The sequence below is a fragment of the Phoenix dactylifera genome, chromosome 6, assembly GCF_009389715.1.
Source record: "Phoenix dactylifera cultivar Barhee BC4 chromosome 6, palm_55x_up_171113_PBpolish2nd_filt_p, whole genome shotgun sequence".
Lineage (NCBI taxonomy): Eukaryota > Viridiplantae > Streptophyta > Magnoliopsida > Arecales > Arecaceae > Phoenix > Phoenix dactylifera.
Genome location: NC_052397.1, coordinates 11,134,711 through 11,149,948, shown reverse-complemented (window position 1 = coordinate 11,149,948; position 15,238 = coordinate 11,134,711). Strand labels below are relative to the sequence as shown.

Sequence of the window (15,238 nt, the reverse complement as noted above, 5' to 3'; positions counted from 1 at the left end):
GAATTCTAGTGTAGGTAGGACAAGTAATGGACTTCCAACATTATTTATCTAGTCAAAGAAGCTGATGCACCATTTTGGAGAAGAAGTCGAAGTCACAGCAGAGCACGAGATGCAAATGCAGTAGTATACAAAAGTAGCAGAACATGCAGAATATGCAAATGCAACAAAGCATGAAAATATTGAGGAGAAAGATAAAAGAATAGACATAAAAGAGCCACAGGATCAAAAGAGGATCAGTCGTGCTTCTGATACTATGTCAGTGATCGGATTTAAATCTCTCCATGTTGAAGGAGAATTTATAGATGCCTTATATAAAAAGATAAGAACAAAACATAATTGCTCATGCAATCCACATGTGGTTAAAATGGAAATACAATAAGCATATAGTTTTACATCAAGTGAACTATTTTCCACCAAAAAAAGGTTATAGATATAGGCTAGGTAGTTTGGATAAAATTTGACTAGGCCAATAACATTGATTAGAACCAAAGAATCAATTCTCTCGGTCTCCCACATCCTTCTAGTGATCTTGCAACTGTGATCCATGTTCTAAAATCTCCACATTGGAGGGACACCCATATTGTCTCTTCCTCCATAATCTCTTTGTCCTCATCGCTCATCTTTGCGGAAATGGTTTCCACATATTATAACGATGAAGATTAGCATGACTCAAAAGGAAGGTTAGTCGAAGAGGAGGAGGTCAAGAGAGGGGGAATTAAGGCTCACAAGGCCAATCCAGCCTAAAGGTAGGCAATCTGGGCAAATCAAATTGTAATCTCCAATTTGTGGCAAATCAGCCATTCAAAAAATGATGCAGACCGCACATCCATTGAACCACATTTGAATTTGGTTTGGATAGTGCAAGCGCACCAAGTGTTTCGGTTGTTCTTGTGGTGTTTGGCTCATGGCCATCTATCTACAGCTTTGAGTAGTAGTAGTTCATAACTGTGTCACCTCACTTGCACTCGATGTCATGCATTGTCTAAAGATTTGCAAGATCTTTTCTTTAATTGTCCTCCCTCCGCACCATTGCGGGTTTATGTAAGGGAGGCAATGAGTGTGGCTGCAAGCCATTGATAGTAACAGTTTCCCTCTTTACTATTACAAATTGGTTTCCTTCAAGGCTCACTATGTTGTAACCCCTCTCATGGCACCTCTCCGACCCAATCTCAAAGACTTGCTTCTTTAGTAAGATGGTATCCCCCTCATGTTGGTGTGCTTAAGGAGAAATTTGATAGGGCTAGAGGGTGCATTTGTTGTTCATTACCATCAAGGTCGACTGCAATACATGGGTGCATACTTGGCAACACCTCTAAGCATGTAATTGTAAGAAAGTAAAATTCATTAGCCATTTAAAATCTACAGGAAAATGCTATTTAACTAGAAGGCGACTCAACACAATTTCTTGTATAAATAAGAGGCAGTCTTCCACTAGCTAGCCATGCATATATGATTGTATCTTTAGTGTTTGCCTATCTCTTTAATCTATGTTTAGTTGTCCATATATTTGCTGAAAAGGGAGTCAAGCAGCAGTGTGAGCTGCAAAACTTGCTACACGAGGTGAATTAACATAGGTTGGAAAGATGATTTTTCTTTGCCTGTTGCTTTATCGACTTTAACTTGCCAGTATTTTGGGTTGTAGCTATTCATGCATGTAACTAAGTGATTCCTCTCTAATTACCTAATTAGAAAGGGGGAAGAAAATGCAAACTATTAAAATATTTGCAGAATGAGAAAAATATAAGAGAAAACGAGAGAGAAAAGTGATTTTATTTTTCTCTTCTGTCATATTTGGTACATCTCGGGGTTATATATATTTGTGTACAGACTTCATACAAAAAAAATAATATAAACTAATATAGAATCACACAAACAATGGTAAATATTACTCACTGATACAAGTTGTTATATGATCCTTAAAATCACTCTAATAAGATCATGTTAATAAAAAAAAAAATATAGGTTGATACAAAATCACGCTAATAAAGAAAAATATTATGGGCAATGCAGGTTGTTATGTGATCCCTAAAATTATACTAACATCCTTCCTCAAATTCGAGATGGTACTATAGGTACCAACTTGAGTGAAAATTAGATCACAAATGTACCAAAATACTGGCAAACTAGATGAAGAGTTAGAGTAGTAGCTCAGAAGCTGACATGATAAATTAGGAGCTGATATAGTAACTCAAAGACTGACATAATAGTAGATCAAAAGCTAACGTGGTAACATAAAGCCTAATTTGATAGAACACGAGCTATTATAGTAGCTCGGAGGTTGATATAGCAGATTAGGAGTTGACATAACAACTCAAAAGCTGATATGGCAGGCTGATATGTCTGATTGATGTAACGGATTGACATGTCTGTCGATGTGGTTGATTGACTTGTCTGATGATGTGGCAGTGATAAGATATATAGAAAATAACAGTTACAACGAGGACAGGTGCTCGAAGAGAAGACAACCGAAGGTCAATAATTTTCGTAGACGGAGGCCCCATGAAAAAGGAGCAAGAGATCTCGAACTAGATGGTGAAGGCATCGGAGGCAGCAAATAAAATTGGAGATGGAGAGAAAGTAGCCGAACGACGGTGAGAAGAGACAATTGAAGATCTGATGTTGAGGAGAAAAGCAGTGGAGAGGAGCTGTAGATCTATAGAAAACAAAGGATCTTTGGATATTAATATAACAGAAATAGAGGATATGCAGATCTACTAATTAGATCAATATTGATTCATTAGAAAATAGAGGATCTATGGATCCACCAAAAATAGAAAATTTTTGGGTGTTGATTCGTTCGAGAATAGAGATCGATAAATCGACAATAGGGTCTTCAAAGGTTCTAGACATGGTAATAACAGCTCCAACAAAGGCGAAAGATTGGTGGAGATAGATTAGGTGATCGGTGGCTCTAGTACCATGTTAAAATATTTGCAAAAGAAGAGAAAAACAAGAAAAAAATGAGAGAGAAAAGTGATTTTATTTTTCTATTCCATCATATTCGGTACATCTCGAAGTTATATATATTTGTGTATATATTTCATACAAGAAAAATAATATAAATTGATATAGGATTACACTAACAATAAAAAATATTACTGACTGATACAAGTTATTATGTGATCCCTAAAATCATTCTAGTAAGATCATGCTAATAAAAAAATATAATATAGGTTAATACGGAATCACGCTAATAAAGAAAAATATTATGGGCGATGCAGGTTGTTACGTGATCTCTAAAGCAAACTTGATAAACCAATGAATCCTAGAAAAAAAAGGATAGATCGATACACGGCTATTCGAGGAAGGGAAGTAGAAGAAGATAGAGTAGGGGTTTGGGAACGGGAGTAGGTGAGAAGGAATAACGTGAGAATAAGATTAGATAACGAAGAGAATGGTCAAGGTTAATAACTATGGCCGGCCAGATTGAGAAAGAAATAAGGAATGGATATCGAAGTGTTAGGAGTCTTTTGTTTTTTTAATATCTTCTTGTCAATATGGAGGCCTAGTCTTTTGATACTTTCAGAAGCAAGGAAAAATCACATGAAAACCAAATGTTACTCTGCAAAAAGGGCAAATAGTCTTGCAATAGAAAAAAAAAAAAAAATATATTTTGACCCCTTATATTTGGAAGATTCTCACATACATCTTGTCATCTTTAATAATTTTCAAAATAATCCGTCAAATTTTCAAATCATTCCAAAATATTAGAATACCAAGTATGTATTAAAATTTCATAGTACTTAACGAACATAGTTTCCAAATAATAAATAATTTTTTTATTAAATGCTCCGCTATCTAAAATATAGAGACAAAAGCTCTACTACTTATAGTAATGCCAAACAAGATCTTAGTCTGCACACATGCATTATATGAAAAAAGATGACTCTCCTCCGGCCTGAACATAAGTCAAACAATCTCGTTCCGCTCCATCCATACAAATTACTTAATATCTTAAGCATCCATCAAATTACTCAAACTCAATATTTCCCGTTGGCCTTCCGCTTAAAGATGGATTGGCGGGTTCCGAAGAAGACTGATAATTAGCTTAAAATCATTGAAATATACACTAATATGCGGTAAAAATATGTTATTTAAGCCAATATTATTAATCAGGTTTGGGGGTTGCACATGGGCTGGCTCATCGACAATATCTAATACCATCTGGGGTCAGGCCATGGGCCAATACTCGAAAAACAAAGATCAGACGGACTTACACTGCACTGCCTAGAATCCACCAGCCACATGATTTACTCTAGAGAAGGGGGCATTCTTTTATTATTTTTTCAACGTTTTTGATAAGAAAAAAGCGACCCCTATGGTTAGGAAAACGCCCAAGGACGTGAAAAAAAAGGGACCACAATGGTTAGGAAAATGTCCAGGAACATCAATGATCCAATTTGCTCCCACTTTTTTTATTAAATTTTTGGTGAGCCCAATACTCTAAATGATTAACAGAGTCCCTGTCCAGAAATCAAATCAACTTGCCTGCCCAAGCGAGCCAAAACGTTCCCATCGACCACTGTCCTCTTTCTTGGCTGACTCCTTACTAATCTCTCCTTCACATGATTTAACCCACTCAGGATTGCTTGGCTCCTTTGCTAGACGACCGTCAAACAGAGGAAGCCACTCGTGAACTAGCTCATCTTCACGTACCATGAGATATGGCTCACGTTTATCTCGATCAATTAACAAATGACCCAAGCTGGAACTAGCTAGATTTAACTTACATAGATTCAGCTTAATATGTATGTATGTATGTATGTATAATTATATCATTTTAATTATCATAATTATATGAGTTGCTGCGAGCTCGGCTGGATAACAAACAAGCCGAACTTGATGAGCTAATTACAATCATTTTCTAGCATCAGCTGAAAGGAAACTAATAAAAGAGAACATAAAGCACCCTGCATCAAGTGCTTTACGATTTAATTTTTCTTTAATGATTCTTGTTCGCAATGTTCAAATAACAAAGTAATTAGAGAGTAATTGCGTTAAACCTCAGTCTTCGCATTGCTATATATCTTCTCCACCTCGGTGCACTACTTCCGCCTCACCCTTCTCTTCTTCTCCACCCTCCGGCTTCTTACCGAAGAGCACCTCCATGTCCTCCAGACTCCTTCCCCTCGTCTCCGGCAAGAAGAAATAAAAGAAGAGCCACCCGGCCGCCGCAATCCCGGCATAAAAAAAGTAGCTCCCAGCTATGGTAATCGCCTTGTAGAGCGATATAAACGTCATGCTGATCACCCCGCTCACAATCCTGTTGGTGCCTGTCCCCAAGCTCGCTCCCTGCGCCCTCAGCCTCAGTGGAAAGATCTCCGAGGTGTACACCCACGCGATCGGCCCGAGGCCGATGGAGAACGAGCCGACGAAGGTCAGCACCGTCGCGATCGACATCGCAGCCGCCCATGTCAGCTTCTCGTGAGGATGGTGTTCGATAACTGATAAACTGGAAGCAAGAATCACGAGAGAAATAACCATTCCTCCGGCGCTGCTTAGGAGCAACGGCCGCCGCCCGACACGGTCCAGCAAGAACGTGGCCACCAAGATCGCCGCCGTCTTCATGAACCCGACGGCCACCGTGGCGCCTAAGGAATTGGAATCCGACTTGAGCCCGGCCTTCTCAAACACTCGAGGACTGTACAACACCACCGAGTCGATGCCCGAAGCCTGCTGGAAGAACTGTAGTCCGATGGCGGCGATCAGTGTACGGCGCACCGACGGTGTCGGTCGGAGAAGCAGGTCTTTCCACACGCCCTCGCCATGGTTTTTCTTCGATACTGCGACGACCTCGTCGTTACAGTTTTCGGGTATTCCAGCGGCCTCTTTGATCTCCAAGAACCGGAGTTGGGCTTCCTCCGGCGTGTCCGAGGTCTTGGCGAGGACCCGTTCGGCCTCACCAAGCCGGCCCTGCATGACGAGCCACCGAGGCGACTCGGGCATGGCGAGGACAGCGATGGCTACGAAGATCGGCGGCACCGCACCGACGCAGAACATAATGCGCCAGTTGAGGTGATCCGGCAGCTTGGCGAAGGCTAAGTTGGAGACGTAGCCGAGGAGGATGCCGGCGTTGATGAATAACGCCGGGAAGGACGTGAGGAAGCCGCGGGACGAGGTGGGGGCGATCTCGGCGGTGTAGACGGGGGCGATCATGAGAGCGTAGCCGATGCCCACGCCGGCAACAAGGCGGCCGACCATGAGGATGGCGTAGTTTGGGGCGAGGCCCATCAGGAGGGCCCCGGCCAAGAAGATGGCAGCCGCGAAGATAATTGTGTAGCGGCGGCCAATCCAGTCGGAGGTCCGGCCTGCCGCGATGGAGCCGACGAGGGCGAACGGGTTGATGATGCCGGCGAGGATTTCGACCTGGGTATCATTTATTTTCAGGTATTTTTGAATGAAAACAGAGGCACCACTCATCACCGCTCCATCTGTAGACAAGTAGTAGAAGAATTAGAAAAGACTAGCAATAGAAACAGCAAAATACTGCTGCTGACTTCATAACCGTCACACTTAAGAGAGCTAGTGTTCTTGCCATAACCCGAGAGGATTGAGATCATCGAAGCAAGCGTGGCACAGGCCAAAGCGTATTTGTTTCTTGGAGGCTTCTTTGGCTTCTCCAAGGCTAAAGTTTGATTGGGAGGAGGATCAGAAATTGCTGGTGCCTTGGCTTTCTGGTCATCCATTTCTCTGCTGTAGAGATGCGTTTCTTTGAGGGAGGAGAAGAGATACCGCGCTAGTAGAGCGAGGGACTGGACTGACTTGTTTTCAAGAATATGATGGCTTAAAATAATTGGATATGGAGGCCGTGTGAGTTTGAGAGTCCTGAAGACTTGTCTTAGTTGTCGTATCCGCGTGTAAAATGACAGCAAGATGACCACAAAAGTCGTCGCAGGTGCTAGACCTTTTGGCGCAAGGTTAGAACTCAGTAACATGGGCGATAAAACCATATTAGTATTCAAATGGCATTCCCTGAATTAATATCTCACGTAACCAAGACGAACTATGACGCTCGTATATGGGATTTGTTTGTCCAACATAGTGTTTCTCTAAATAGATGATCAAAAAGATCATTCTTTAAAAAAGAGCATGACAATATAAATCATAAAAGAATTTGTTGCTGTTGAGAACTGACTGCCCTAGGCACAGTGGCCAGAAGTATAATATTGCTAGAGAGCTCGATAGTCGGCTGCTCTAATCGGAGATAGAGAAGGCGAGCGGCGCTCGGTTGTTGCAGCCGAGATCGTTGTTGGATAAAAAACATAGAGCAAAATGGTCCTTTGGCCGAAAGGTATCCGACGGAAGATCCTCCGATACCTAGATTAGTGTGGTAAGCAGGAAATAGAAGGAGGTTTCTTTCGGTCTGTTAGGGTGGTCTTCTTACTTACCTCCTCTGCCCTACTATTTGTATGTCAGGCGGAGGAGCCTACCTACCATCAAAGAATTAGAGCATGTAGACGACTAAAAGTGACTGGCTTGAGTACGACCTGGATATCAGGCATGAATACTTCGCATGCGGTTGATGTCCTGCTTATCATATTAGTGGGATCTCCATGATCACTGGGTCCCTCGATTAGGATGAGGCTAATTATGGAGAGCCCTTGATATATAAGCTCGACGGTATGGTGCTGGTCCCACCCAGTGGCCGCTCCCGATCTACCACGTGTTGGCATCATAGCGTGTTTTAATTAGTTGGACTTTTTGGTGAGTTGTAGCTAGTTTGTAGGCATCTCATTTTTTCCCTACTTTCACAACTGAGCCGAGCTATCCTGCTCGGGCTGCAGAAGTAGTTTTTCTAGAAGTACAACTTTCATAAAAATCGCCGAGGAGGATGCAGCTTTAATAAAAATCGTCGAGGAGGATGCAGCTTTAACAAAATGCCTTCTCAAGCAAGTGCTCAGACAAGAGGCAAATGATTGTATTTGTCATTGTTGGTCTCTTTTTTTCTTCTTTTCTTCTATTTTTTTTTTGTGTTGGCTTGGTTATGAGCCATTGTTTTGTACTTCTCTTCTGTTTCCTGATGAGAGAAATGAAAATCCGCTCACTTTTTATTTACTTGATGGCTTGATTTGAACTGATGCACTTTTCATCTGAAAGGTTGTTTGGTCAGGTACAAGGCTGCTCGGTAATCTTGCTATTATACCATTTGTTTCTCAAGATAGTTGTCGAGGTTCCCATCTTGGTGATGCACCGGTTCCTGCTCGGCAGTTGCCCTTCATCTCTCAAGATGGTTGCTAAGGTTCCCACCTCGATGATGAGATGGTTCCTAGTTGGCAGTTGTCACGGGGTAGGATCCAGTTGTTCCCTCGAAAAGCTGCATGTGTCCTCATGCTGACCTGTGGCCAGGGCCGATGCGCCTTTCATCAATAAGACTCAAACTTCAGTAAGGAGGAAATCTCAAAAATGTTGCCAAGGCAGGTAAGGTCTCTTAGGATTTTCCAAAATTGAATGTAACCCGGCTGGGGTTAGACACGCATCCTTTAATCGAAGCTTAGGCGCTTCAATTCCCGCAGTGGATCTTTGTCTATAAATGAAACAAGATTCGCCTTTTAATGGGATTGGAAAGGCATCATAAGCCCATCGGGTCAGCAGTAGGATCGAAAAGCAGGTCTCCATGTGCTATGGAGGACGAGGGTAAGGCTGCTTGTTTCTTAGGATACGAGTCTTCTACTGTCACGGGATGTGAAGTGGTTGAGTCCTCGCTAAAGGACTTAGGTTGGGGATCATCGTGCCATCCTTTGAGGAAGCTGTGGCGGGAAGCAACTGTTGAACTCCTTCTGGATGTTGTATTCTATAGAAAGTTTGGTCACCATCAGGTTGCCCATGCTCTTGTATGGATAACTTGATTTTTTATTCTTGGGTAAAAATGCATTGAGTTGGTTTATAGCTACTGCAGCTGAGAACTGACTGGCCCTAGGCACCACGGCGAGAAACACAATGACGTTAGAGAGCTCGGTGGTTGGTTGCTTTGGTCGAAATTGGAGAAGGCAAGTGGTGCTCAGTTGCTGCAGCCGAGATCCTCGTCAGATGGTAGCACTGTCGGATTACCTCCACATGCGTTACGACGATCGCAGCAGAAAGACACGCGCGAGGTCTTTCATCTCATGAACGTTCTAGGGAACGTAGACTTCAAAAATTTTCTAGAGTTCTCTAACTCAGATTTATGAAATCTAAAGAAAAGATTAAAATTAGAAGACTAGATTAATTTCAAATCTACTACAATTTCTAATTGTATAGAATTTATAAAGATCTAATCTTTACCTTTGAGCGAGTAGAACTTCACCGCTATCTGATGATCGTAGGATTTCTGGTTCTCTTGAAGCCGCAAAAGCATCCGGCCTCTACAGGTATCCACACGAGGTATAAATCACTCCAAAATCTCACCAGGGTGCTAGGTCCCTTGTAGAGATCACCTTCGATGGCTGAATTCCTCTCCTTTTAATCAACTCCTTGATTACTTTGAGAGGAAGAAGGAGGAGGACGACGAACGTCGAAGAGGAGGAAGAAGAGGATGGCGGCTCTTCTTCTTTTTCTTTTCCTCACGCCAAGGAGGGAGAAGGGAGAGAGGGTGGCGGCAGCAGGAGTGCTTCAATACATCTATGCCTCACGCCTGTTCCCTTTAAATAAACATCTCATGCCCATACAAATAAGAAATAATTTCAAAGATCAATCATTCCTTGATTCATCCCTCCAAAATCAGCAACATTCCTTACTTAATTCTATCACAACCCTTATTTAAAAGAGTTTGGAGAGAATCCAAGGGATAAGCTTATGCCATATCGCAATCCGCGTGAACGAGGAGGAGGAGGAGGGGCATCCACCCCTCCACATGGCATGGGGACCATTAAGGATAATAATGTTATTTTGATGATTAACACAACCATTGAGGTCATATCAAATTAGATATGCAAATTAACTCGATACATCATTGATAAATGACATATCCTCGATACATTCACGATGCATTAGGAATATATGGTCAAAACCACTCTCAAGAATTGATAACGAGATAAAATTTGTAATAGAGAATGGTAGAAAACTCAAGAATCCATTTTGGTAAAGTTTCACGTTAAAAATACCTAAAAGGGCAATTCAGTAATTTCTACTGTTAAGGGTATAAAAACTCTACTATGCCATGCATCGTAATTTGCTTGGAATATCATATTGTTGTTTTAATGTGTATAACTAATCTTTAAAGTGCAGAAAAATATGGTTAGAGTCGACCCCAATTAGTTTGGAGTCGACCTCGATACATTTAGCATGTCTTGGAACGAAGTGGCACGCCTTTGGAACACTTGGCACAGAGTAGGAGTCGACCTTAGAAGAAATGGAGTCGACTCTGGCATAATTTGGCACACTTTGGCACATTCTGGCACAAATGGCATAGATCTCGGGTCGACCCCAGCTCGGGTCGACCCCAGAAAAGCTCGGGCCGACCCCAGCTTCAGCCACTGCAAAAACAACTTTCTGAAATTGACTAAGAGGGCCGACCCCAGAAAAGCTTGAGCCGACCCCAGCCTGATGAACAGTAACTTGAGCCGACCCCAGAAAAGTTTGAGCCGACCCCAGCTTGATGAACAGTAACTTGAGCCGACCCTAGAAAAACTTGAGCCGACCCCAGCCTGATGAACAGTAACTTGAGCCGACCCCAAATTTGCTCGGGTCGACCCCAGCATGGCTGACAGCATAACGGCTAGTTTTGCAGAAGTACTTTTTGAGCTTTCAACGGCTATAAACGGCTAATTTCTCCATTCCAACGGCTAGAAAGTCATCTTTGGAGGTTGTAGAAATATTTAAGAGCCACTATTCATCAAAGGAGAATAAAAGAGTGCATTCAAGAGAAAAGCCAAGTTTAGAGAGATTCATCTTTTTGCTTCATCCCAAATCCAAAAGAAGTGTGTTGAGCAGAATTCAAGTGTCTTCAAGAGCTCAACCAATTCATTGAAGAGTGAAGCAATCTCAGCAAAGAAGAGAAGAGAATCTACAAAGCGATAATTATTTTCTTATCTCTTCTTTTAGTGCATAATTGTCTATTTGCTCATTTAGGAGCTTTAAACTTCCTTTCTATTTTTCTTTGTAAGGTTGTTGGTGAGCCCGTAAAACCAACGGTATAGGTTTGTTGGTGCGCCCGTAAAACCAACAGTATAGGTTTGTTGGTGCGCCCGTAAAACCAATGATTAGGTTGTTGGTGAGCCTGCAAAACCAACATAGGTTATTGGTGATCCCGGAAAACTAAATTGTAAAGGTTTTGGATTGTGAGCTCGAAAAATAATCCAACTGTAATCCGAGGGATTATAGTGAATTCTCAAGGAGAGGCTTGGGGAGTGGACGTAGGTGCTTGGGGTGCACCGAACCACTATACATTGTCTTGTTTGTGTTGTGCTTGTTCTTGAATTTATTCTTGCTTTATATTTGATTCTTGCTCTAGGGTAAGTTCACACAAATAACTTAAGAAAGCTTCCACCGCTCTTAACCAGAAAATTTTTAAAGCACCAAAAATTTAGAAAAACCCAATTCACCCCCCCTCTTGGGTTGTCACCTTGGGCAACAAGTGGTATCAGAGCAGGTGCTCTATAATTTCTTGCCTTGTGACTTTGACCTAACCGTCAAAGAGCCAAAGATCATGACAACTCAATTAGATAGTTTTCTAGGAGATGGACAATTAATTGATAGACCTCCATTATTTAATGGTATAAACTACACACATTGGAAAGTACGCATGCGCATTTTCATTCAAGCACATGACTACGATTTATGGAGTATCATAGTCAATGGGCTACACACAAATACTAATCATGATAAGGAAATGGCTCAGCAAAATGCAAAAGCTATGAATATTCTATATTGTACATTGGATGATAGTGAACTTAATAGCATATCTTTTTGCATAACTGCTAAGAAAATATGGAGTATGCTTGAAGTTAAATATGATTGCACTAATATTTCTAGTGAATTTGAAACTAGCTCCGAAGAAGAACAGCAGCAAACTAAAATTGAAAATCTATGCTTTGTGACACATGAAGATGAGGTATGTACTCGAATACAAAGTGATTTCTCATTCAAAAATCAAGTACATACTGAAGCTCAATCTGATTTTACATTTGATGAACTTCATGATGCTTTTTCTGATTTATACTTAGAATACAAGAAGCTTAATTTAAAGAATAAGAAGCTTAGTTTAAAGAATAAAAAGCTACATCTGAAAATGTCAAAAGAAAGAAATTCTACTGCTGAAATGAAAGACAAATTAAATTCTGAGAATGAACACTTAGGTTAAATTCAGAAGAATTGATTCAAAAAAATCAGAATTTAATTGAAGAAAATCAAAACTTAAGTGAAAAAGTTAACCAACTAAAATTTTTTATTAACAAATTCACTGTAAGTTCAGAAAGATTTAAAACGATGTTTGAAAGCCAACATGCTATTTTTGATAAATCAAGACTTGGCTGGACTTCTTTACTTAAACCCCTAAATAAAAGGGTTATCAATTCACCAAGCAAACCATCAAATAAGAGAACTTATTTCAAACATGAAAAGATTGGGTATAACAACTTTGCCTATAGTTCCAATACTATTAAAACAAATGGTAAAGTTGTTACTATTAAACAAATTTGGGTTCCAAAAGGAACCATATGCACTAACCATCAAGGACCCAAGCAAGTTTAGATACCTAAAATGAAAATATGAGGGTGTAGATATAGGTGTGCCAAGTTACCCATGGAATAAATGGAACTCTCATACAAATGGGTGCGTTGACACATAATTTAACATAAGTCTCAACTTATTCATTAAATCTAGTATTAGGTTTAACATTCTACATCATATATTAAAATTACGATACTCTCTGCATCAAAGCTTTAAATGCCTTATATGTATGTTAAATTTTTATCTCAACGATCTTAGCATAAAATTTCTCTAGTGCTTGCATGATAATAAGAAAACAATGAATGAATATGTATAACGTTCTCCTTTAAGTTTTTCAAAATCTAAATTTCTTATCTAGTATAAATGTTTGATGCTGATTTCATGCTAAAACTTTATTGAGCATAATACTTATGAAATCTTATGTTATCCTTTGTGAAGGTATGAATGTAATTCATCATGTTATTATTATACCATTCATTCCTTATATAATTATCTGAAATGTATTATGATTTGCTTTATAAGTCTCATATATGCATCATAGGTTAAATCATAATTATCTCAAATTGGTTCAATCATAAATGATTAATGTGTTATGATCATAATAAGAAACTTACTTAAAAATTTTTATAATAACAAATCGTCTTCCCTCTTACAAGTAATGCTCAAGACTATTCTAAAATTTAAAATCAATAAATCTGATCATTAAAATATTTCATTGAGCATTATCATTGTATCCATGATTAATATCTTTCTCTAAAATTATCTCGAACTCTGCTGATTATTTTTAACCTATCATGTTTAATCTGAGCATAAAAATCTTTTAAAGCATGAATATTAATTCCTTTGAACTATCTCTCATAAGTCAAAAATAAAATCTTATCTGCTCTAAAAGAAGATTGTTTATCTCTCTGAAACATGATTACTTGTGTTGAAAGTTGAATCATAATCAGAATTTTGATAGAAACAATTGTTTAAGATAATTTGATTAAAACCTAACTTGTATATCTTATTGATAATTATCTTAAGCAAATAAAATCTAAGCTAACTTGATTTTGAAAATAAGAAATTGATTTGACCTTGATGAATCTTCCTATTGACTCACATGCTTGTCCTTGAACCATCTTACTTAATGAAACTATCTCTTTAGTTCAAGTGACTTGTGCTTGCTTATATTTAGGCAATTTCTTGAGTAGAATGACTCAATATTCAATTATTGTCATATCTTATTTTGAGTCATCTAGTTAAAAAAAATATGTTGTATGAATGTTTTGTATCTTGAAGAAACTAATAACTTTCCTTCAAGAAAGAAAAAGATTTTACTAATAATGCAGGATCTATGAGCAAGAAATGAGAGATTTCAACTTGAAGGACACCTCCACGTAAGGTACAATAAACATTCACATGCAAACAAGAGAGAGGATCTTCTTCAGCCAAAAAATTTACACATAAGAAATCTAGTAGGTATTTGACTTGAAGAATGCAGAATGAATCGGTAACTTCAGATACTTCTCTTGTAAATTAACTGAGCAAAGTCAATAATTTAAATCTGATTGTGGCATGATTAAAGTCTTTAATTACTAATTTCTTGATATCATGCCTACAGATGTATTGACTAACTTATGCTTTTGGAAATTATTTTATGGTTTGCCTAAATTGAAATATACCTTTGCCTATGTAATGCATAACCATGAAATACACAAGTTTATGCTTCAAATTTTGATTTAAAATAACTTGTGATAAACTATGAATTCTTGAGCATAATGAAAATGTTGTTTACATCTATATGATACATTAGATTATTTCTTTATTATGCTCTTTCATGTAAATTACTTGAGACTAACAAAAAGAGAGAGAGATAAAAAAAAGAAAATGAACATTATTCAAGGAAAGTAAAAGCAAATACTCCAATCTTAAGGAAAAGCAAAACAAGCATAATATATTCGGTACATTTATGATACTTATGTGAGCATTCTTTTGGAAGGAATAAAATCCGTAATTAATTACATTTAAACAGGGAGAGTTTGGAGTGAACATCTTTAAAGGGAACGGTTTAACCTTTCTATATTGCTCATCATAGTAATGGTGTCAAGAGGGAGGCTAGTGGTAGTACCTCGTGCCCCTTCCAACTCTACCGGATAGGGAGCAAATAGAGTATAGAGCATAAAAAAGTAAAACCAAAAAGAAATAAAGATCAAAATGTTCATTGACTGCTTAAAGAAAAAAAATTCATAAAAATGAGGGAATGAATGACAAGATAAATAAAAATATATATAAGAAGGATTGTTGCTCACATTGATAATCTTAAAGTAAAAACAAATGAAACTAACGAAATTTGGAAAAACAAATGAAGTTTCAATCATCTTAAAGCACACTTTGACATGCTTGTTTTTAATGCTTTAATATATAATGTTATGATTTAATGCATATTATGTCTTGCATGTGACATGATGTTTTGAATTATGTATTTAGATAACAAATATCTTCTTTAAAGTATAACTTGTAATGCTCCATGCTTGAACAACTTGTTTGAAACATATTTCTACCAATAGCAATTTTATTTTCCTTTTATGACATTTATAATTTGAAATAGGCT

At 38.7% G+C, this 15,238-nt stretch overlaps 1 protein-coding gene across 2 annotated transcripts; it reads right to left on the bottom strand.

Moving 5' to 3' along the window:
• Positions 1-4,889: 4,889 nt before the first annotated feature.
• LOC103723637 (polyol transporter 5-like) lies at positions 4,890-6,792 on the bottom strand. 2 transcript variants are annotated; one of them, XM_039127408.1, is made up of 2 exons: positions 6,542-6,792; positions 4,890-6,431 (listed from the first exon to the last, which is right to left on the bottom strand). In XM_039127408.1, exons 1-2 carry the CDS (start codon positions 6,684-6,686, stop codon positions 5,020-5,022), a joined length of 1,557 nt encoding a protein of 518 aa, XP_038983336.1. In that variant the 5' UTR covers positions 6,687-6,792; the 3' UTR covers positions 4,890-5,019. The 2 variants fall into 2 exon arrangements, with proteins under 2 accessions (XP_038983336.1, XP_038983335.1); XM_039127407.1 differs by having other exon boundaries at positions 6,536-6,791.
• Positions 6,793-15,238: the final 8,446 nt, after the last annotated feature.